The sequence below is a fragment of the Colias eurytheme genome, chromosome 5, assembly GCF_061535395.1.
Source record: "Colias eurytheme isolate Ceu_HAF_F1 chromosome 5, ilColEury1 Martin Lab GWU primary, whole genome shotgun sequence".
Lineage (NCBI taxonomy): Eukaryota > Metazoa > Arthropoda > Insecta > Lepidoptera > Pieridae > Colias > Colias eurytheme.
In genome coordinates this window covers 4,027,362-4,050,824 of record NC_142984.1, presented here as the reverse complement: position 1 = coordinate 4,050,824, position 23,463 = coordinate 4,027,362, and the positions used below count along the sequence as shown (strand labels likewise).

The 23,463-nt window shown below is 34.2% G+C and overlaps 1 protein-coding gene across 1 annotated transcript in view; it reads left to right on the top strand.

Annotated features, from left to right (window-relative positions):
- The first annotated feature begins 1,475 nt into the window (after positions 1–1,475).
- The window catches only part of pb (homeobox proposcipedia), a 41,614-nt gene continuing 19,626 nt past the window's right edge, over positions 1,476–23,463 (top strand). Inside the window, exons 1-2 of the mRNA XM_090102267.1 lie at positions 1,476–1,640; positions 10,114–10,730. Coding sequence (XP_089958393.1) covers positions 10,226–10,730 — 505 coding nt within the window. The 5' untranslated portion in view covers positions 1,476–1,640; positions 10,114–10,225. The remainder of the gene's footprint in view (positions 1,641–10,113; positions 10,731–23,463) is intronic.

The following is a 23,463-nucleotide window of genomic DNA, read 5'->3' as shown; positions in this document are numbered from 1 at the left end:
GTGTAGACGTAACCTAGTTGCAACAAGGCGAACTCTACATATCAATGCAAAACTAATTTCATTTCTTCTTTTCAAAAATTCTTCTATTTTTAAGGCATATTTATTCACCTTCTACCAAACGAACAGAACAACCTATTTTAGATATAGGTATTCGGATAAAAATGAACAGAACAAACACGTTATCCAGTATTAAAAACATAGACGAATCATACAAAGGCAATGCTCAAGAAAGAAGTCTCAAAACGCGGGGTAATTAAGACGGCCACCCAGCGACCGAGGCCTTGACCGACAGCCCTAATGAGCGTTCATGCTTGAACCTTATCATCATATACGTCAATAATGTCGTGGAGACTTTTATATTTATTTAAATTTGTTTTTTTTTATTGGTGGAAATGTTTGTATTTTTTTTTTCAAAAATGTTTTGAATATTAGCGACATCATATTCAAAAAAGCTCATCGAAATATTGTAAGTAAACTTACGTTATAACAACGTTACCTAATCCTCAAAATTAATTAAATGTTCACGAGTTGTATCTGTTCAAAAACAAATCAGACGCCATATTTTTCGAATGCATTTCCCATGCAATGTCCCGTTCGGTAAACAAAAATCAAACAAAAGAATCGTAGCGATGAGCTGGTTACTAAGTTTTTTATTCTATTTGGTCGACAACAGCGCGATCAAACGAAGAAGGTGCTATGTCGTTCCGAACGCTAAACTCAAATCCCACGTACATAAAAGGCTTAACTTTCCCAAAACAGGTTTTCTTTAAAGACATTTTGTTTTTCAATATAAAAGCTTCAACACGAGAGCTCCGCCTACACTTGATTTAAAATTAGAACTCTTGCGTGACAAACGCCGGTAACTTGAAATGATATGGTAAAAAGTTAAGCTTTATATGCAGGTATTAAAGCACATTATTCTGTAATAGTTTATCTGCAGTAAGGTGGGTCGATCCGTAAACGCCATTGGCCCAATAGCGCAATGTGAAACAAACAAGAAATGTGTGGGAACGGGACGGCACTAATCAACGGGTAGAGCAATGACTTTTAGAACGAATTGTGGATCACAGTGATCAAGTATTATGTTTAAATTTTTTCCATAAAATATCGAAAACGTAACCCAAGTTCTAATAGACAATTGAGAAATATTTATAACAATCTAAATTTTGTATATGTTCAACGAGGGAGATAAATTATAAGGTTATGTTATGGAAAAGACAAAGAAAGAAGATACGTTTTGCTGTTTGACTGCGCTATCGAACGCATCAAAAGTGCTGAACGATCCGTAAAAAGTTTTATACCGTAGCTCGAGTGTTATAAGGTGCAAATTGGTTTAACATAATTTTTGAAGTAGTGCTTTTTGGAATAATTGGTCGTAAGAAAATGGGCATGGCGGCGAGCGAGCGGTGACGATTCGTTTAGTAGACATTTGACAGTCGACACGCCACACTGACATTCCGATAGTAGGACTGATAACAAATCTATTGATAATTTTTTGTTGACTCTTATACTCTGTGTTTGGACATAGTGATTAAAAATATTGTTTTAAGGATAAAGTGATGAGTGAAGTGATGTGTTCAGTTTAATGACTAAATTGTTATGAACTGTTTGTTATTTGTGATACATATTTGTTGGGTAAAGTAAGTTTCAAACTTTTTAGTATAGACCTGGAGCGTAAAAAATTAAATATTATGATATTATTATCTATAAGAAATACTTAATGGGCAATGGGCATGCATGTTAGATATTTAATTAGATTCTTAACACAAATATATTATTTATACCTACCCAAAGTTATATAAGTAATTATATTTAAAAGAGTAGGTATATATTATATTCATGAAATCATTAGAACTTATATATACCTATATACAGTCATATTAAATAAATCTAAAGTAACTACCCATATCAAACTACCTGCCTCTATCATATTATCAAGGTATTTTCTTCTGCTCTACCATAAATTATTTTGTCTGAAAATCGCATTTAAATATTTAATAATAAAATATATTATATACCTATTGATATTTGATATCAATAAATTATTATTAGTATTAATTATATTTAATTTAATCTAGTTGCTCTACATGTTTTCCAAATTAAAAAGAAAAACTGGTTGGCTAGAAATTTTTTAATAGGTTCAGATTGGTATTTAATTTTATTATTTTGTACATACCTACCTACATGTTTTTCTTGTTAAATGCTTAGGTACCTACCTATGTTATATTTTGAATAGGTATTAAATATTTTTGGAAAAGACATATCTAGATGAAAACAGTTTCTAGAAACAAACTTGTTCTAGTAGGTTTTGAAGATTTAGGTTACATTTAATATAACCTTATAAGAGGCAGGACTTACATGAAGTAAGTCCTGCCCCATAATTTTACTAAGTATAGGTACCTAATCTAGAGTACCTAATAGTTACCAACCTATTTGTAGGTACAACCTGAATAAACTTTGAATAAAATAATTTCCTTCATAATAAGTTAATTGTTTTTCAATATAATACTGTACATTCAATAAACAAATTCGTCATATTTCATCAAGCTCTACATCACACAATAAATTTTTACCGCTTTTTCTCTGCCATAATAGGTAGGTATATTTAATTCTAAACACCGCTATTCATCCTACATACTAACCAATCTATACCACACATGTACAGCCTGACATGCTATATTTTGCATACCACATACATTAAAATACACATAGAATATATGGAAACACTGGAAATCTTAAGTTTAAAGTAGCCAGATAGGTCCCGCCTACCGTCGCTGGGCGGGGCACGCCCATCGCGATACCATGTATTGCATGAATATCCTTTATCACACCCCTTACTGTCTGGCAGGTTTAGCTGGAATCGATTGCGTCTAGGAAATTTGTAGGCACAATAGCTAGGTACCTACTGAGATGATGTAGGTAACTTTCTTTGAAATAAATGTCTATAAACCTAACTGGACCGAATAAAATTAATGTGATTTTGGATGTATGATATAAAACTTATTATAAATTGTACAATATACACTATTTAGAGATAAAATACATTTATGTATCTACCACGATTCCTATAGGTAGAGGAAAATTGTTTAGAATATGTTGAAAACCCATTTTACACTGTAGTGTAGTTTATTCAAACTGAAAAAAGATGATAAAAAATATCTCACGAGAACAGGAAATGTATCACTTATAGGTACAGGGTGAATAAGTTAACATTTTTATACAAATAACAAATAAATTATTTTAAATAATTAATAGACTCTGAAAAGATACCTAGCTAGATAGCTAGATATTTTTTCAGAGTAAGAGAACTAGAGTAAGAGAACTACTAAAACTACCATTTCTCATTTTTATGAGACAAGGCTCAAGTAAAATAAATGTATTTTCCGGTAAGCTAGAGTCATAGAGTAGCTTCTATTGTGTATACAGGGTGTAATCGTTAACTGTGCACAGGCGATTTTTCCGTAACTATTACAGATAACAAAAAACTTTAAACTGAAATCGAAAGTACTTAACCTAATGAGTAGAATGGCCGTAATAAATTTTTAAAAATAAAACGAGAAACCTATAAACCTCATACGATGTATGCTTATACTTGTATATTATCTATAAGTATATTATTATATATCGCTAACTAAAAAAAATATAACACAGTTAACTTCATCACACATGTAAAGACATAAGAAAAGATATAAAGTTATCGCTAAATATATTTATCAACCTTATAATCTGTTGCTACTTCGATAAAAATTTTAGACATACATATTATGTATATCAATTAAAACAGCATCTATAATAACATCTTTGCTATCGTAATCAAATAAGATTAGTATTCCGAAATTCAATTCAAGATAGGATAATTATTTTAGAACACTGCTTATCTTTATAACCTTTAAACATTTGATTACATCTCAGATACATACATTTTCCACGAATTATGATAAACACTTTTATTGGATTCCGATCAGATATCAGCATATTTGCAGAATTTGTGTTTTTTTAAATTGTATACTCGGCAATTATGTTTACGTCGTAGATATCAACTATCTCAATAATATAATTATTATAAGGTAGGTACCTACATTGCTTCTTTGGCCTTTCTTGATTCAGAACATGAGATCCTTTTAAATATCCTTATCTCACGAAATACAAAAAGTGAACATAGGTTAAACAAACTGTTAACCCACAGCTTACTAATAAGTAATAGAAAATTAGTAGAGAACTTTATTTTTTAACTCAAAAGAATGACGCTCTATTTCGCCCAATTATGCGTTTGCACACACAATTTGTTAGAATAACAGTGAAATGTAGAACTTTTTCAGACCCATTATTATGCCACATACCTATTGCTATTTTTACTTCGTATCTTTAAGCTAGATATGTCAAAGATGTGGACAGTAATTTATCCTTTCTTTCTCTAAGATTGTATTTCCTTCATCCAGCAATAAATGAAAAATGAATCAATTCATTTATGAACTAGACTACCCTACCTTCATATAATGCCCAACAGGACTAATTCATACATTACTCTCAACATACAGATTATCACGCACTTTTACGAGTGGAAGCACCCTCCACGATCCATCACAAATCTCAGCTGACGTTTACGACCTCTCTTATGACCTATACCTTCCGTTACATGATCACTACACTCACGGTTTGTCGCTTACCCTTTATGGATGGAATTTATTGGTTTTATATTGCATTAATATGTGAATGAGAAACTAGCTTTGTACCCGCGACCTTATTACAAAGAAAATTCCCAAGGGATTAGGATGTTTCAGCTAGGTAAAAAGTGCTCTATGTCTATATTACCTTCTATGTAGCCTCCTAAATAGTTAGAAGGCTACATAGAAGGTAAAAAATAGCTGCGTTGCGATCTGAAAAACGAACAAACATACCATCGCATTTTACATATTATGAAAAAAATAGCGAGTGATAGTAACTTATAAGTTGATGATCTTTAAGCTTATAAGTTAAGTTACATAAAAGTGAATACGTACCTCATTTACACGTATCTTTCTGAGTTTTTGAGGGTATAAAAAAGAACGTCGTATCTGAGTGTTGATTTATGATATTTCTTTAAAAACCCAGTCATTCCTTCCAAGGCTATATGACCATGAAACACGTATTACAGCAAAAAAGTTATTAAGAGTTGTGTAAGTTTTTGTTGACCTTCAGATGAGATAGATTAGAAAGTTAATTGTAAGCACAAATGTAACCAAGATGGCCGCGATAATTTCTAATGGAGTTTCCACTGCAATAATTTTCGCACACGCTTTTCTCTTGAATTGAAAAGGTTTAAATAAATATATGGTGTATGCTTACCTGATGTTAACTTCAGGTTAATTACAAGGCATTTAAATAATATAAAGCAAAGTGGGAGAAATTTTTCTCACACCGACAATTCCTATCTATAGGACTCATAGGACTCAGGGGTAATTTTACGTCATTTCATTTTAATATAAATTAAAATAATTTGGAAAATCCAAAAGTGCACGCCTCATAATTTTTTTTTAATAAATATAATAATTATTATTTTTGTTTATTTAATAACAATTAAACCACATCGAATCAGACCCTGAAAAATGAAAGGGTTCTATTCCTGAGCATACTCAAGCGTAAGAGAAAAAAAAAGACTCGATTAGTAAAGTATTTCGGTCGCTATCGTGTTAACAAGAAAAAGGATCCGCACATACAGACACACGGACGTCCAAGACAGAACTTTTTTAAACTGTTTTTTAACTAGTTTAAATAACAAAAATGACATCAAAAATATCATGAACGTTAAAAATAGTGTTTTTTCTTAATATGTGTGTGTATGTATTATCTTACAAGTGCAATGTATGATACATAAAGACATTTTAAGTTTGAAAAATCAGATGTTTTGCGCGAAGTGACAGTAGTACCCACCTCAACGCTTCGCTTATGAGGCGTGCAAAAGTGAAGTCCCATGTCCCCTAGTGAGGTAAGGGGCAGATACATTTATACATCTGTTTCACTGATCGATTTTCTTTAGGGACAAGTAGGTGATCAGCCTTCAGTGTCCTGACAGACCGAGACATTTTTTTCAGGACCCCTCGGTGTTACGCTCACGCGTCAACCACTGTACCAAGGAGGCGGTCTTATATAAATTTAAAAATTATAAATCCATATTAATATTATAAATGCGAAAGTAATTCTGTCTGTCTGTATGTTACTCAATCACGCCTAAACTACTGAACCAATTTTCATGAAATTTGGTATGGAGATATTTTGATACCCGAGAAAGGACATAGGATAGGTTTTATCCCGGAAATCCCACGGGAACGGGAACTATGCGGGTTTTTCTTTGACAGCGCGGGCGATGCCGCGGGTGGAGAGCTAGTTTAATATAAATTAGGCCATATAAAATTGTATAAGTTAGCCGCATACCTAGTAAATAAAATTAAAAAGATAGTAGTAGGTACTAGGTACTATACTATACTTACTGCAGGTTAATAAGAATATTCCCTCACTATTTATATACAAAAGGTACTTAAAATGTTAATGCACTTTATTGCTATGGCTTATTTCACCTACCTATTCAAAAATATACATAAAACATATGTACCTTAAACACAACAAATCCACACAAAATATTTAGAACACAAAATAAGATGAACAGATTAACTGGATTATGTCAAGGGCCTTACAAATATAATTTTATATAAATTGAAAAGGATACCGTGGGATGTGGTACAACGTGGGTCTTCAATGATCTACGTGGGAACAGTAATGAACAATGATATGGCGCTAGATATTATCAGATTCCTTGAAGTCTCGACGTTTAATGATCTCTAGTATACACCCATACGTATATGTAGGTACTATATGCGTATAGCTAAGGTTCTTACACCCACTTATAGACTGTACCTACCATACTATAGCTATAAGGTTCTATAATATTATGATTATTGAACCTTATATTGTGTATATAGAAAAGGCTCAGTTATCGGGATTCAGTTAGCAAAATAAAATATGTAGTGAGTTTGAAATTGAGTTTCGTTTATTTGTGCTATGTTAAATATCTGAAAAGAAAATAAATACTTAATAGAACATCAGGCTCGCTCTGGCAAAGCTGCAACTTCAGTCTTCATATTATGCCTTTATCTAATATATATTATAAAGGCGAAAGTTTGTAAGGATGTATGGATGTATGGATGTTTGTTACTCTTTCACGTAAAAACTACTGAACCGATTACAATGAAATTTAGCACACATATAGAGGGTAACTTGGATTAACACATAGGATAGTTTTTATCCCGGAAATCCCACGGGAATGGGAACTATGCGGGTTTTCCTTTGCAAACGCGGGCGAAGCCGCGGGCGGAAATCTAGTTATAATATAATAACACGTATTCAAATTAATAATAGAACCTAGGTACTGTTGTTTTTAATTTTAGGCTTGTCAAAATGTTGCCAAAGAAAGAATGGTTTAGTTTTAGCTTCATTTTCTATAATAATATTGAAGAGATAAAATGAAGCCTCCTAAAGTAGAACTTCACAATCTACTTATCTATAGCCTATATTCATATAAGAAAGGTTTACTTGAATAGCAATACGTTTACAAACAATGACTTTGCTACAAATAACAAAAAATATTATATACATTACCACATACCAATTTAAATAAAAAATAATCACGAATTCGGAAGTAAATTAGTTTTCTTAGATCGTGGTTGGCTTAACAGTTAACAGTGGATATAACATACATGTAGATTGTTTTAAAGCTTCTGAAATAAAAATAAAAGATTCCTTATATTTCCTCTTTCCATACGTAGGAATTTCCGCAAAGATTGTAGAGCCATGTCATTCTGATTCCAAATTTTATTTTGGTTATTTTGATCGACATCAGAATCTCTCTAATACCATACACATTTACATATTCCTAAGAAACAATTATATAGTTGAGATTATCGAAGAATTACATACATAACCTAAAGCCAAAAAATAAATCCATTTTTGTATCAAAGAATACTTCACTCAACAACTCAAAGGATGTAATTATGTAAATCCATGGATGCGCCCGAGTACAATTATTCCCTCCAGTCTATATTCAAAGTGCACATGCATAACATAAGCGGTATCCCATATATTATACCTATATATTATACAGTGGGCGGTGTCCGCACTCCGCACGCCATTCCATGAGTATTCCCCGAAGAGGAAATCGTTACGGCAAATTGGAAGCTAACCACTAGTTACTAGCTAAACACTACACTCCTACACGCACTACCTTGCCTTAAATAACTAAATTGACGGTCATTTCTCCTTCTAAGAAAATTGTTACGTAATTCTAGAAAAACTCATTGGTTCAATAATCGTAGAGCTATTTTTCATGTCACATTATTTACATAAAGTAAAAATATAAAATCTTGTAGAAGTTGTACCTTCTGCATTTTGCAGTGTTCTTCATTTCAAATCAAACGCAAGTAAATAACGTAATTATATTAAAGAATATAGACTAATACACCTTACAGACTAGTATCACATTATATTATCACTAAACAGTTTGAAAATTCCCAGCCATCTCACCCTCATGCAGGTTATGACAATATCCCACACATTAAATTAGCTTAACTGCTTTTCGCTCTTACATTTCAATGACGGCGTTCAGAAAATAGCGCCATAAACAAATTCATAAGGAGGCTATGCTCTCGATTTTATGCGTTTTTAAAGGGGAACCCCGCGGAGCCCCGGGAAAGTGAAACGCGGCGTAAAACCGACTCCCTCGCGGAAAACAACAAGGAAGGATATACAGCTTGACAAACTTTTAAATTATCTTCGTCTTTATCATAATGTAAAAAATGACAATTTCCTGGCTGGCGAATGGAACATGAAAAAATAAAAACGCTTTCCTAATGCTTTATTAAAATTAGTTTGTACATGTATTAGGTACCTATCTACCACAAGAATTTGTACCTAATCGTTTATAAAGCAATATTTGCCCAGCAATATTATGATTTGTTACATATCCGCTGTTTCACACTCATTCGTATGACAGGAAACAACACACTTTTAAAGAAATTACATTTCATCGTGCATCCGTATACGGAAAACGTAGAGGGAATTTTAATTCGACGCAGACCCATACACATTAAAATAGGTTTAACCGCCAGCCGTTCCACTTTCGAAAAAATAAAATAAAACAAAAAGGCGCGATCCCGCCATACCTCGCGGGCGAACCGCAAATTCCACGGGAAAAAATCGTATTTCGAACGTGGTTTGAATTTTAAATTGACATTCAGCGTGAAAACCCGTTTCCAGCCAGGATTTTGTGAACATTCCCAGTTCACTGGTCGTATTAGGGTAACACTGTAATATTGCCATGTATGCGGACTGTTCGCAACTTGCAAACTATTAAGCTGACGCCTCACGACTTATCGCTATCATAAACACAGAATAAACTGAAACACATAACACGTACATACCATTTAGATGTCGACTGACAGTTACCCATAGTAAGCACTATGGTTAACAATGCTTACAAATACATAGTTACATTTATCTTGTAATGGCTAATGATTGTTTTTCTAAAATCATCATTAGAATGAGTCCAACGTAATATTATGTAGTAGGTACTCAGTTGAATATGAGTTACACTGTATACGTGTCACGTAGTATCATAAAATTTGTATAATTTCCATATATTTTCCTCTCATTGCAATTTTCATTTGACTGTGATGTGTTCATTATCTCATCATTCTCGTTCGTTGTTCAGCTGAGTTCATGACAATTTTAATAACTTTATTGTTGTCGACATTAGGTACGCGCTATACACTCCATGATGGCCGCTAAATTATAATAAACAATTTGAAGCGCTCATTATTCCCTCGCTCATCACGACTCCGCCGAAATTATTCGACACAAAACCGCGGTAATGTCGAACGTCCACGCATAATTGCTGAATAAACCACAGACAGCCTTCTCTTGTTACAATTAATTTTGCACTTTACTATTCAGCGGAACGTCGAACAATTACGCGTTGTTTATTTAATACAGACAAATTACTTCGATTATAAGTTCATAAAGCTATCATTTAATCAATTTAGACTAATAAACCTCTTTATATACTAGAATAAATATCTGTTTCAGATAATATGCTGCCTTCGAATTATGTACCACTTATCCTGACCCGTGTACAAAACCAGAAACTGTGAACGAAAATGCTAGCGCATGCAAAGCGTAAAGTGAGGTCGCTACATGAATGATCGCGGTCCAAGAGACAGCTATGCAAGAGATATGCAACACAGCCGCACTGCCGCTCGACAGTAACCCTTTAGTGCGTAAAATAAAATGCGAAGAGTTCCCAGTGAGGGGCAAGCAATCCACAAGAGTTGGCATGGGGGTGCGCGATGAAATGGAAGAGGATTTCGCAGTGAAGGCGAGGAACACTCCACCGATGGGGCCTGCGCCGGGGCAGGAGCATCGCATGGAGCATGGCGGCAACGGGTTCTGGCTGGCGGCGGTCACTGCGGCCGGAGCGCCGCATCCGATGCTCGAAACTTGCACAGAAACCGGCTTCATCAACAGCCAACCGTCTATGGCCGAGTTCATGACGGCCCTTCCACAGCTCGGTGGAGGAGAACTCAGCCCACAGCACACCCCTCCAGGATACGGCCCCGATTTACCTTCACCTGGTGGCGGTTTAAACGTACCTGAGTATCCGTGGATGAAAGAGAAAAAAACGACAAGAAAAAGCAGTCAACAAGGTAAGAAATTTTCACTAAATATGCATTTTTTGCCATACGGTAAATTTGAAAATAAAACGTAAAATGACACTAAATTTGCAAAAATTATATGTAAACAATACAAAGTGAATATTAAAGTAAACAAATTGTCAAAAGCTCTTTAGTACTCCTCGTAACTACTCAATAGATAACTGCGGAGGAATTATAATGATTGTGCCTTTCAACGGTTACAAATGGCCATTCAACCATTGTGTTCTGGTTCATGGTCCCAGGGTTTCTTTAATGAACGTCAAATTACTCTGAAATATATTGAATTGCAGCGACGACATTTCGTGTAGATAACCGTTGATCTGTGAGTGTGGGATTATACCGTCTGGTGGTAACAGAGCCAACGGTAGCGAGTCTACCACTCCGTGTAACGGAACGGAATATTCGACATGCACTATAAACACAAATTATAAGTGAGAACATTTGAAAACATAATTTTTACATATCGAGTATTCTTGTAAATATAGCTTCTACTCCTGAGATAGGCAGGTTGATAAAACGAATAACACGCTTTTGTATTACAACTTAATAAGTGCGATTAAAAATAGATTTTGATGATGTAATTTGTAACTAGAGGGTATTTACGAGTGCGATTATTAAACAAAGATATTTTTCTGAAATAACTAAATACACAAATAATGTAAACGCAACATCTATGGTTCTGGTAGCTGATATGATTTTGTATGCATAAAAAATACATATTGATAAAAACTACTTACATCAAAAAGCTATTCACCCTCAAAACACAGTCCCAATAAAAGTTTCTCACAAAACAATTGACCCCAAATTTGTCTGGGACACAAAACATGAGCTCGATCCATCACCATCCGTCGAGAGACGACCTCACCTGGCACTCATACGTCATGTATGATCAAATTGCTTTAAATAGCCCCTAATAATTATTAAAGCTTGCTATTGTATATTTGAGTTACGAAGATTTCAAATGATAAGACGTTGAATATAAGAAGTAAAAATGATAATTTTTTTTACATGATTATGTTTATCTCTATAATTCTGTGATTTATTAAGATCGGTTGATGATTGAAATAACCTATTTATTTATAACCTATTTGTCCTTAATCAAAAATAATCTGCTTTCACCATATTGTTGACCAAACAAAGCCAGAAAAAAGCTTTAAAATATCTTAAAAATTGCTGAAATATCCAAATTGAAAGGGATAACACGAAAAATATTGGCAGTCAATAACTCATATAATAGTGTTTCAGAATATATTTATTTATATTTGTTGATGCGATGAACGCGCGTCAGTTGAACGGGAGCTGAGCCTCCCGCGGCGCGCGCTGGGGGGTACTCAACTTTGAAAACTATGCATATATCATATTATCACATTCTTACGACATGCTTACGACATATCAAACTTTTGCACTTGTACACTAGAAGGCTTAAAATTTTATCTCTTTTTTGACATTTTCGATATTCGTGGGGTAAAAATTAAAAGAAAATCTGTCTCAGATTAACAACTTTACACTTACAAGTGACTTGGATACACTTGGATCTTCAAATTTTTATGAGATTTCGAAAAACTGTTCACAAATCTCATCTCTCCAAAAAAAAGTTTAAAAAATGATCTCCAAAAAATGTGCAAATCCCAGACTGTTACGCGTTTTAATTTACATTCTTATTCGTATCGGATAAACAATTTTAAATCTTGTTTTAAGTGGATTAAAATACAAAATAGCTCCAGAAGATAGTTGCGAACTGCTACCGGGGGCAATCCATCACTGTCGCTATCTGGCGATGCACGCTCCTCTATGCAGCTTTGTACTATACTCGGATATTGGATTTACTAACTTTTGACTGATTCCTTAAATTGTGTTGTACTTATTTCTTGGAGACAGCTGTATGCCTTTGTTGACGTGTGTTGCACAAGTTTTACGAAATATTCAACCGCAATTGATGCAATACTACAAGCTGTAGTCATCACCCAAAAATTGGTACTAAAATAAATGTATTGGAATTGTAATGTATCAGTTATAAGATTAATTCATTATTATTTGAAAACAAATCAAACAAAGACAACAGAAAAATATTCTTCATTCATCAATATCAATGAAAAAAGAATTAAATCATGGCGCTTGAATTAAAACTACAGCGGCATTAAACAACGAACAATATTCATAATTTCATCCACTCCTATACATCCGTATGAAAAGTGGAAAGAATGATAGTAAAGGTATCTAGGGACATGAAACAAATCGTTCCCGCGACCACGCCTCCGACACTGTCTCGGGAATCGAAATTAAAACGAACGCCCTTACTCGATCGATCATTTCGATTCATCTTTAATACAATGTATTTTTGCACTGCCTCAATTTGTAGCTCGCTTGAGTGACGTGTGATACGAATTTTAATCTCGACTTCTTTTATCGATTAAAAACCGCCGCGATGCAGATGTAGCGAATTGTTTGATTAAATTGGCTCGGCTATTTTTGTGTCGAAACTGGCCCTGTTTACAGGGGAAAATTGTTGTGCCACTACATTTTATAAGACAAAGTCTGCCAATTAAAGTCTTCGATAGAACTAGATTTTCTTCATAGGAAGGAGCGAAAGTTCGCCATCGATACTTCCTATACTGTGTCCTAACTGATAACTCATACATCGTGAATACAAATAGGTAAGACTTTACCTAGAATCTAATTGTAATACCTATTATGAAAAAGAAAATGTAGTGTTTCGCAACACTGAATTATAACGTGGCATGACATTTACATACCTTTTATTAAATTAATAGACGGAGCTCTAGTTTTTTAGAATTTAATAAAAGTTATATCTTCATCAAATACAAGTCACATTTCAATAACTTTCTCTAAATAGGGACATCAATTTTCTATACTAAAATATCAATGGTCACTAGTTCCTAGATTGTTTTGTTATATAACTTACATTCGTTTTCGTTTCGCCTCTATTATAAAGGAATATAAAGGAAGTTTTACACCAAATTATCCAAACCGCAACCTTTCAAGTGTCCATTCTTACACAACTCAGCACGACCATTGTAAATAGCAACAAAACTCGTGTTTACACTTTCATTTTTGCAATCCAATTATTCGCAAACAAAAAAATTGAGCAAATCGAATCTAATAGGGCAGGTAGTTTCATCTTCCTTGTAGCCTCAGAGTAATAAATCTTTTGGCGGCCGCTCTTTGATTTATGTGAAAAATGACCGTAAATTTGAGGTTAGGTCGACGTCATAGGGCGGATATATTCCAATCATACATGTCTCCCCACAATTATATAGAATTGAACACAGAATATTTTTCTAATTATTTCTTTTACGTTAAGTAGACACCGGTCAAGGCAATCTTGTTTCCATAGCATTATTTATTCATGTAAAGATACTAGATAGACACGGAGGTATATTTCTAATGAATGTTATATTATGTATTACGCTATATATCATTAATAATACACAACACGATGAAAATGAAGTAATTGCCTAAATAGGATATTTTCAACCAAGAAAATGGATTCAGTACATCATTTTAATACCAGCTATACATCAAGTCAGTCTAGTTATCTACGTTCCAAACCGTCAAATAAATCAAGTGTACTACAAACTTTCCAAATACCATAATTATCATTCGTCAAAATAGAGAAGTAAATAGTGATATTTTCGTATAATCACTGTATTCATTGGCTGTCAATACTCGGTATGATTTACGGGGTTCCCTAACACTTTCACCTTCATCATCCCACACACATAAATCAATGCAATATTGCCGTCCCGTGGCTGCTATTTGAAAACTGTGACTTTGTTATTATTGTTTTCAATTATTGTATTTGATATCAATGATAAAATGCCATTTAGGTGTTCCTTTTTTATTGATGATCGATTGAAATATGGTTTTTTAACAAAATTTAAACTTAGACCTTTATATGTACCTATAGGTGAAGCGTGCCGTTACAGAAATATATTCAGATGAATATGATGATGTGTTTATGGGCTATAACAATCAGCAGTAGATAGTTATTCATTCATATATAAAAATACCTACCTAAATAGCTAACTATGTATTATGTCCGTGAAAATGTTCACTTACTTCCGCAGTTACTCCTTCAAAATCTCCATACCCAAATGAACATCAAAGAACGCTTGATTACAGCAAACCTCTAAAATCCCAAACAGAAGCCGTACAAACAAAGAATAGTCCGGCTAAAGTTACATAAAGGGCAATCAATAAATCAACATCCTTGAAGGCGCCGGGCTCACCTTTGTTCAATTGTCGGCGGCGATTTTAACAGCAATTAGAGACACTTACCTGACGATCCGATGTAATCCTATTAGGGTCCAGGATCCGTGTGTGGCCGGGTTACTCAGCTACTTTTTAATCTGGTAAAGAATACTATGTTACGTATCTACAATGCTATGGTGGGAAACTCGTATTTCCACAAATTTGAAGTGAATTATGCATTCAATAAAATGTAGAATTAGAAGCAGTAGGTACTATACTTCTAATTGTAAATTTTGATTTTTGTACTGCATACAATAGCATAACTGTATGACTGGCGGATGTTTAACAGTACAGATTTTTGAGTATGTTCTGAATTTTTATTTAAGAAATTATGAAGAGAGCCGCTCAATGAAGGTTATCGGTCGAGTTTGAAAACTATCAGGGAAGCGTTTGTCCAGCAGGGACGCAGGAAGTCCTAACGACGAAGACGATTTGAAAAATTAAATACATAACATGTAATTACTGTTTCTTTGTAGGTTCAAAACCATTAAATTAAAGGAAGCATGTTGTTTGAAAGATACAATAACCAAAATCTATAACTAAAGTAAGTAGATTAAACGCGTTTAGCAAACAATAAGCTCGCAACATTGTTCTCGTTTCATATTAGATTGTTTAACACTCGCACCCCTCAAGTAAGCTGTTTGCTGTAAACTGATTTATCATATCAGAGTTCTAAACAAGCATCATCTTACACGCATAAACCCTCATATCAGACCGCAAGTAACATGCCAACTCTATCCTACTTTCAACATTCCATGCCAAATAATTAAGCTCATATTTGGCTAACCGAAACGCAACATCTTCTGAAAAGATACCAGACATGAACGTCATAAATACGAAAAGCGGGTAACCCGATTGCATACCTAATGTTAAGATGTTTAGGATGGAAATCGTGTGCACAGAAGATGAGATAGGGTAATTTACTCAAGGCGGTAGTCGACGAAGCTTGACGGAGACGAGGGTGCAATGTATCGTGTTGTCCGGTTTCCGGGCACTAGTCGTATGGTAATTGACTAAGTTTTCGAAACATGTACATGTATTAGTTATAAATAGTTATCTCATGCACTATGTAAAGTAAAGCAAAAAACAGTAGCTCAGGAACAAATGTTTTCTTTATGTGCAAAATATCAAACCATTCATTGCATATTTTTTATCATTTTTAGAAACCTTTGAATCATTAGTAATCAAATAACCTTGGTGTTAAATTGTTTTTGCATTTACAATACATATTTTTACATAACTATATTCATACACAAACCTATTCCTTACCATATACTACGTACTAGGACATACCATGCGTCTTTCATTATATATTCATCCAGGTACATCCTGACGACAGCACATCTTCCACCACACAATACACGTAAGATAAATCACCGCACCATCTTAATACTAAGCCGCGAAATCCGTTTAATCATCTCGTAGGTTATTAATAACGTGTTTGAAATTAAACAATAAATTTGGGGCTAATCGCGCAGCAAGGCCGCAAAGCGACCGCGCTGAGTCAACATTTATAGAGACAAATTGTTGCACCACTAACGGCCTCACGATGTATTAATCTTGAAGCTACGACACGGGGTCGCTCCCTGCATCGCTTTACTAAATGATCTTTCGATAAAAATGTTTCTTCGGCGACCGAGCTTGTGAATAGAAAAGATTATGAACAGACCTAGGTTTCTTTATTTGTCTGAGAAGACGCGTGGAAAATATATTTCAAAGTATAAAAATGACTGCGGCCTTCAAAAAATCAAAGAGGGGAACAAGTACAGACAAAAAAGTGTTTTTGCTTTCGGCTTCTTTATAATTTAAGTACAATAACATTTTTTCTCTAGAGATAATCAAACTGGTTTCAACCAATTGATTACCCAACAATGTTTAGGTGTAGTTACCGACTACAACTACATCGTTTACAATTTACGTGATATCCGTGTGATTATTTTAATGACACGTATATTGAAGCTTGATTACGTCAATTTTATTAATGGTGTGTAAATAAGGTATAAATATGTCGCGATCTCATATTCAGTTAGCCGTTTAAACGGCCATAACATTGATACCATAATGTGATACAATGATCCAAAATATTTGTCAATTAAATGAATGAAAACAATTTATAGTTACACGTGTAAAATGAATATAAACCAATATAAATGTGGTGTTTATGCCATTGTAAGTCACCAGCAGGCCGGATTAAAACATAATACGTGTATCATGTTAGCAATGTTTCGTTTTCTCGAGCTTATCACGTATGATACGAGCGTTTTCCCCCATTTCCTCGCATGATGTATGGAACCGAGGCAACTATTAGTGCATCAGTCATTAGTCACCGTCAACGCAACGTTTAGCTACTGTCGGGGGCCGTCGCTGCATAAACAACTACATTTCGTCTCCCGAGGCTTTTAGCTCAAGTATTGTTGAGTTTATTTGGAATTCGGTAACAAAGTATCGCGTTTTTTCTGCATTGATATGATAATCATGTGCTAATTTTGGTATACGAAATTTTATCGACTTGAGTAACAAAACGAATTTGCTCATTTGCTAGTTAAAAATTTTATGATCGTCGACCGTTATGAACCAAACCTTTTGTAAGACTGCATTGAATTCTCATGTTAACCAGAACAAGAAATTTAATTTCACAGAAAATATAATCTATAGGAAAACCGTCTAAAAAAGCTATGCACCTTATTCGCACCTATTTTAGTTCCACACCAACTGGCAACGTGGCAATTGAAAACAATTTCCAATCCAGCAAATGATGTTTATACAAAAACATTTTCTATTAATGTCACTTGATCATTAGAGGAACGGTAGTTGGACCGTTAGCGTCCCGTCAGAGGGTGTTAATTTGCTAAGGCCTTGCTAATGAAAGCACCGTCTTACCGCTGACGTCCTCAGATCCCCGATAACGCAGAGTTACAGGAAATTGACGCTTTAGCACACCCACTTGTTCGATAAATAATCTTCGCGATAGCACCCTTATCTGACATGTGCTTGATACCATCTTGTTTAATTTCGGAATGTAAACACTTGATATAATATGTTAAATTTTCTAGGAAAAAAATCGCGTAATCACAAATAATTTGATAATTTTATCTACTCTCCCTTTGCTTTTCGATTCAAATAACAATATGTTTGTCAATGGATTTTAAGTTAAAAACAATTCATTTTGACTGCAAAAAAAGTAAAATAAAAGTAGTGATTCCTTTAACATACTAATGAGTTTTCTTAATTTGTTTCAAGAAGCGATGTTATATTTTAAGAGGTCAATTCAAACGCACGTATGGTAATAAGTGCACCCCACAGTAATATTGGGAGTGCGATCGATTCGGAGGGAATCACTCCGCGTTTAAAGTAATTTGATTTTAGCATATTAAGGGGGCTCTAGATATAAGGAGCGCGTCTTGCCACCCTGTTGTAATAACGAAAATGATATAAGGTGTGCCCTTAATATCCATCACACGGCCCCGTATTTGCTTATCTATGAAAACACGGAAGTGTAAAAATCGTCAGCCTACCCGGTTATCAGCGGCTTCAATGTTATGTGTACAATAATGAGTGTTACGTTTTATTGCAAGTTTCATAAATCCAGATACAAAAGGGCTGCATCAAATAATATTCTTGCGAAAGATCATTAATTTTTATGTTCATGTAAATATTTATCGTGGCTACTTATATTTTCTGTTGTATTTATAATCCAAATATATTATATTTTATTTTCTTTATTGATTAGTTTAATCTTATCGATTATGCGATTTATATATATTGGGCAGTCATGTCGTTGATATGTTTATGTATAGCTATGAACGAGATTATGCGAAACGTGGGAACGCATGCACATTTCGGTACAGGCATAACGTTACAAAACATGTGGTTGTCCATACTGACATTAGCAAGAGTATTCGATCAAATAAAATGATCAATTAGGTCAAACTCCCAATTTTGCTACTTCCTAGTCGTTGTTAGTTATATTATGAATAAAGCTATTTCGTTTTCGTTCCGAAGCTTTTAATATTTATCTGATCGAGCCACGCAGCGCAAAGCCGGTGGCAACAAACTCATTTAACTTTAAGAATGGTCCCCGCTCAAAAATTTTGCTCGAAACATTTCGCCACTTCGATTTTATTGTCTCCCGTTGTCCTCCTTTCACGATACATTTATTTTATTTATCAGGATTTACGGATTAAGGGAAGTGCTAAACGCGAGCCGATATCGTAATCTTTTTCAAAGTTTCGGGTTTGGAGGTGAGTGGGGTACAATCAAAAGGCAGGAATCACTACGGAAGGTGTACTTGTACGGAAATAAATGTAGGCGCGGAGGGTAGATACGGCGTGCGGTTGTGTCGCCGGCCTTGTGAGCCTCTCAATCGGATGCTGAGGTACATAAATAAGACTGAATGTTACTTTTATCAGCTGTGTCACTTCTTTGTATGCTGAGTTTCTTTTTGTACGCTAAATTTATCCGACCTATTTCGTATATTTTAGGATAGGGTACTTTGTATTTCTCAAGTAAGTAGTTATCTTTCAGTATTTATTATATGTTTATGTCAATTATGTCTTTATTCAGTACTGAAAAAAATAAAAAGAATATCGATTCAATCATTCAGCCAAGAATTTGAAAACGCAAGCAATTCCTCTAAAACGCCGCGAACAACTGTCTATTGAACCGAAAAGCATTTGTAATCGTTTAATACCCTCAATTCTTTATCAGCGCCGAGGGAATCTCTATTTACCTTCATTCATCCCCTGCTTTAATGTATAACTTGACGAAAACCATCTTATTATCATCCACATTCTTTCGATATTCTGAAATAGGTGTTATGTTTTTTTAACAAAATATATAAAATAATTCGCACTTTAGATGAGTCATCTGTTTAATGATTATTTTAATTAAATTCAACTTAATCATTTTATTTAATCCGAGATAGAGCTATTTCTAGAGCGCAATGAACAAAAAATTTGCAAAAAAGACTTTCATTAAATATTTAAATCTTCGTCAAAGATCGGTATTTACTGCCTCGCTCTAAATCGCACCAGAAATCAAAATGAAGCTCAATAATAGCATCATTTGCTTATCAATTGACCATTACCGAAAATCGAACGGTACATTACACAACGTCCGAATTCCATCGCAGGCGCGAAATAAAAACATCTTATCAAGTCCAGGCCAATGAAAACGGGCTGCCGATTGCAATATTAACTTCAAAAGAGACATAAATTCATCCCATTTAGGAAAATAAAAACATTCTGACTCTTATCTTGTTCGATTTTAAATTAACGGTGCGCCATCGGTGGCTCAGTGGAGTAGGTACAAGATTTTTGTTCCCCCTTTTTCCGGGGAAGAATTTCTTTTTGCGCAATTTAGAGTTGATAATAAAAGGGCTCTCCATGGCACGCACCCTAATGAAAACTTGTGAACGCATTCAGTATCAATTCCTCATATTTTATGGTTTTCTATACATTTAATTGATAAGACTATAAGTTTTATGGAGCTATCACAAGACCTATAAGGAAGCGACATTGCTTGAAGCTCTATTTGTGGTTTTAACTATTTGTTCAGAACCATCTCTACATATTCTTAAATCCAATAAATGTTAAACTAATATTTGGTATCATCATACAAAGTGAATTAAATTTTAAACAGTAATATGATAATCCAGTTTGGTAGCACTTGACCCACTTATATGCACAGGAGCAAATCGAAAATCAATGTGGCAACGACCCTCGTTCTTTCAATGGAAACCAACTCCCGCGCGACTGTCATTATATTGGATAAAAATATTCACTGAAATAAAACCCCTTTTTATATAGAGCTTTTGTAAAACAGCTATTCATTATTTTATACATAGATAATGCTAAATTAAAAAAAAATCACTTTTTAATGAACATTAATATATGTAAATTGTGAACATAATATCCGTCATGTTTACATCAGATTTCGCACATTATTCACGATTTCTGATAAGGCAGAATTTAAAACTAACAAAGCTTTTGATAAGATCGTTTCACTGTGCACAAGAGCAAATTCTTTCTTTATAATTTCATACGTCATAATAAATGATTAATTCCGTGTACGCATAGCTCTAGGTATATGTTTAACTAGTGATGAGAAGGGAGGACTGAGGATCGTTTTTTCAGCGGTTATTCCCCTCGGCCACGTGGTGGTAACTAATTGCTCAGCTGGGACACACGAAACTTACAAGCCTACTATTTAAACAATACGTCCGTTTTATATGAGTTGAATCGATTATAGTTTAACTTGTGTGAAAAGTAAAAATGATCCTAAACAATATCCTATATTTCAAAGAAAAATACTGGTAATGAACTAACAGAAGAAAACTAACCTGAAAATATAATAACTAGCCTGTTTCTAGGAACATTTTCAACGATCTAATACATAATAGGTATTTTGCATTTTACTCATAAAATGCATTCTGAAAGCACCATTAAAGTCATAGCTACTCCAATTATAATTTAATATTAACTTTTTACGAATGAAAAAGCGCAATTATTCGTATTTCACTTGAATAAATTCCGCAACTACACGGAACTGAGCGATATTAACATACGTCAGCCATATTGAAATTGTTCAAACTGTGAAATTATTTACAAGCGTACCACATGTCCTTTCTCGGAATTTCTCTTCGCGTCGAATTCCTGTATGGAGTAGAAATACGACTTTATAGGAGTAAAATCATACTTTCTCCTGGCGCGAGCGGGGCGCTGCTAGCTAATGACCGCGCGGGGGGTTGCTCCCTATAGGTATCTACATTCTACGCCACGACAACCTCACTTTATACATTTAGCTCACTCACACTAATATAACTCGCAAACTCATGTACTATTTTGTGTTTTTCTTTTCAGTTGTTATTTGTACGTACTGATACTATTTTCCTCTTGACGACCGCAGGTGTTACTTATTCAATGTGTTTATTGGAGTACTGCCATAAAACCATTTAATATGCAAGGAAGGTTTTATTGCCTTTGTTTGTAGCGTTATATCTGTGAATGTTTTATGAGGATTTTCGTTATTAATTGGGATTTTAATATATTTTAGTGAAACTTTATTTTTATGATAGCCAAGAATAAAATAGGTAGTTGGGATGTTAAAAATTGACTTTTATTAGCTTTCTTTATAATAAACGTGTTATTGTTATGCATTTTAAAGAAATTAAATATGAGTCAGGTATAACTTAAAACTACATAATAGATATTCATATCATTAAATGTTTTGGTGATAGAGCCTTTTAATTTACCTTTGTAATCCGTAGGAGCCTGAACATTTAAAAATTATAAAAAAAACTGAAATTACCATACCTATTACCATTCACAAATCAGCATCACATGAAATTGAGATGTCTGCACCGTATTGATCTGTTTATCCCGGGCATCAATTAAAAAACCCTGTCAGCGAGTAGCAAGTCATGGCTGGAGTTTGGGCGTGCATATGTTACCAAAAGTCAGCGGAAAATGCTGACTCACGAACCCCGTGTCAAATCTCAATGGAGACCAGTAACCCGGTGTTTCGCACATGTGAATATATCTATGAATTTTACGAAGTCTCCCAAAACAGAAATCGATAATTTTAATAATGACTTAGGTGACGCGTAGAACACAATGGATGGTCACTCTGCGGTGTGCTGAAATCAGAGACGTAAAGCATGGCACTCGGTTCCCTCTCCTAAATTATACTCTTACCTATAGAGAAATCAATCATAAAGATACATTCTATATGCCTATCTACTTACTTCACTGGCGAATATATGCACTTAATCCAAACATTCAGCTTTTAAATTCAATACATCAATTAATCTAATAATTTAAAAATACTAAATTGAAAATACGTATACTAGACATACGTATTCGATGTCAAAAAATGTAAAAGTATATAGAGGTACAATAAAAAAATTATATCGTATATCAGTTTTTATATAATCATCTTTATAATCCATTTGTCATTCAAATCCAGCATTCATCCTCCGTATAATAAAACTAAAAAACAAAGTCTCTTCGTACGGATCGATGTACCTGTATGATCTAACTAGTAATTCTAATTGTAAGATAGTTCACGTACACCATAATAACATAGAATATAAAGTTTTACGTGTGACAGATGATATATCCGTTCGCATGGAGCGCCCAATCATTACGGAGGAGGGAAAACCGTAGACCTCTTATTAGTGGACCCGCTTCATTACTAGCGACTATTTTTATTCAAGACGAGTACCGTCTTATATACGCCGTATAATTATACTGTATACTGAACGGACGGAGATACTATATACATATTACATGTGTACTTTTTATAGAGATAATAACAGAATAATTTGTCAAATTGACTATGATATAAGCCTTGTAAACCTACAGCAAACAACGTAAACAGCTCTGTTAAAAAAATGATTTAATAAGTGATGCTCTTTCTACTTTAAAACAGACAATACCTACGGCTATTTAAT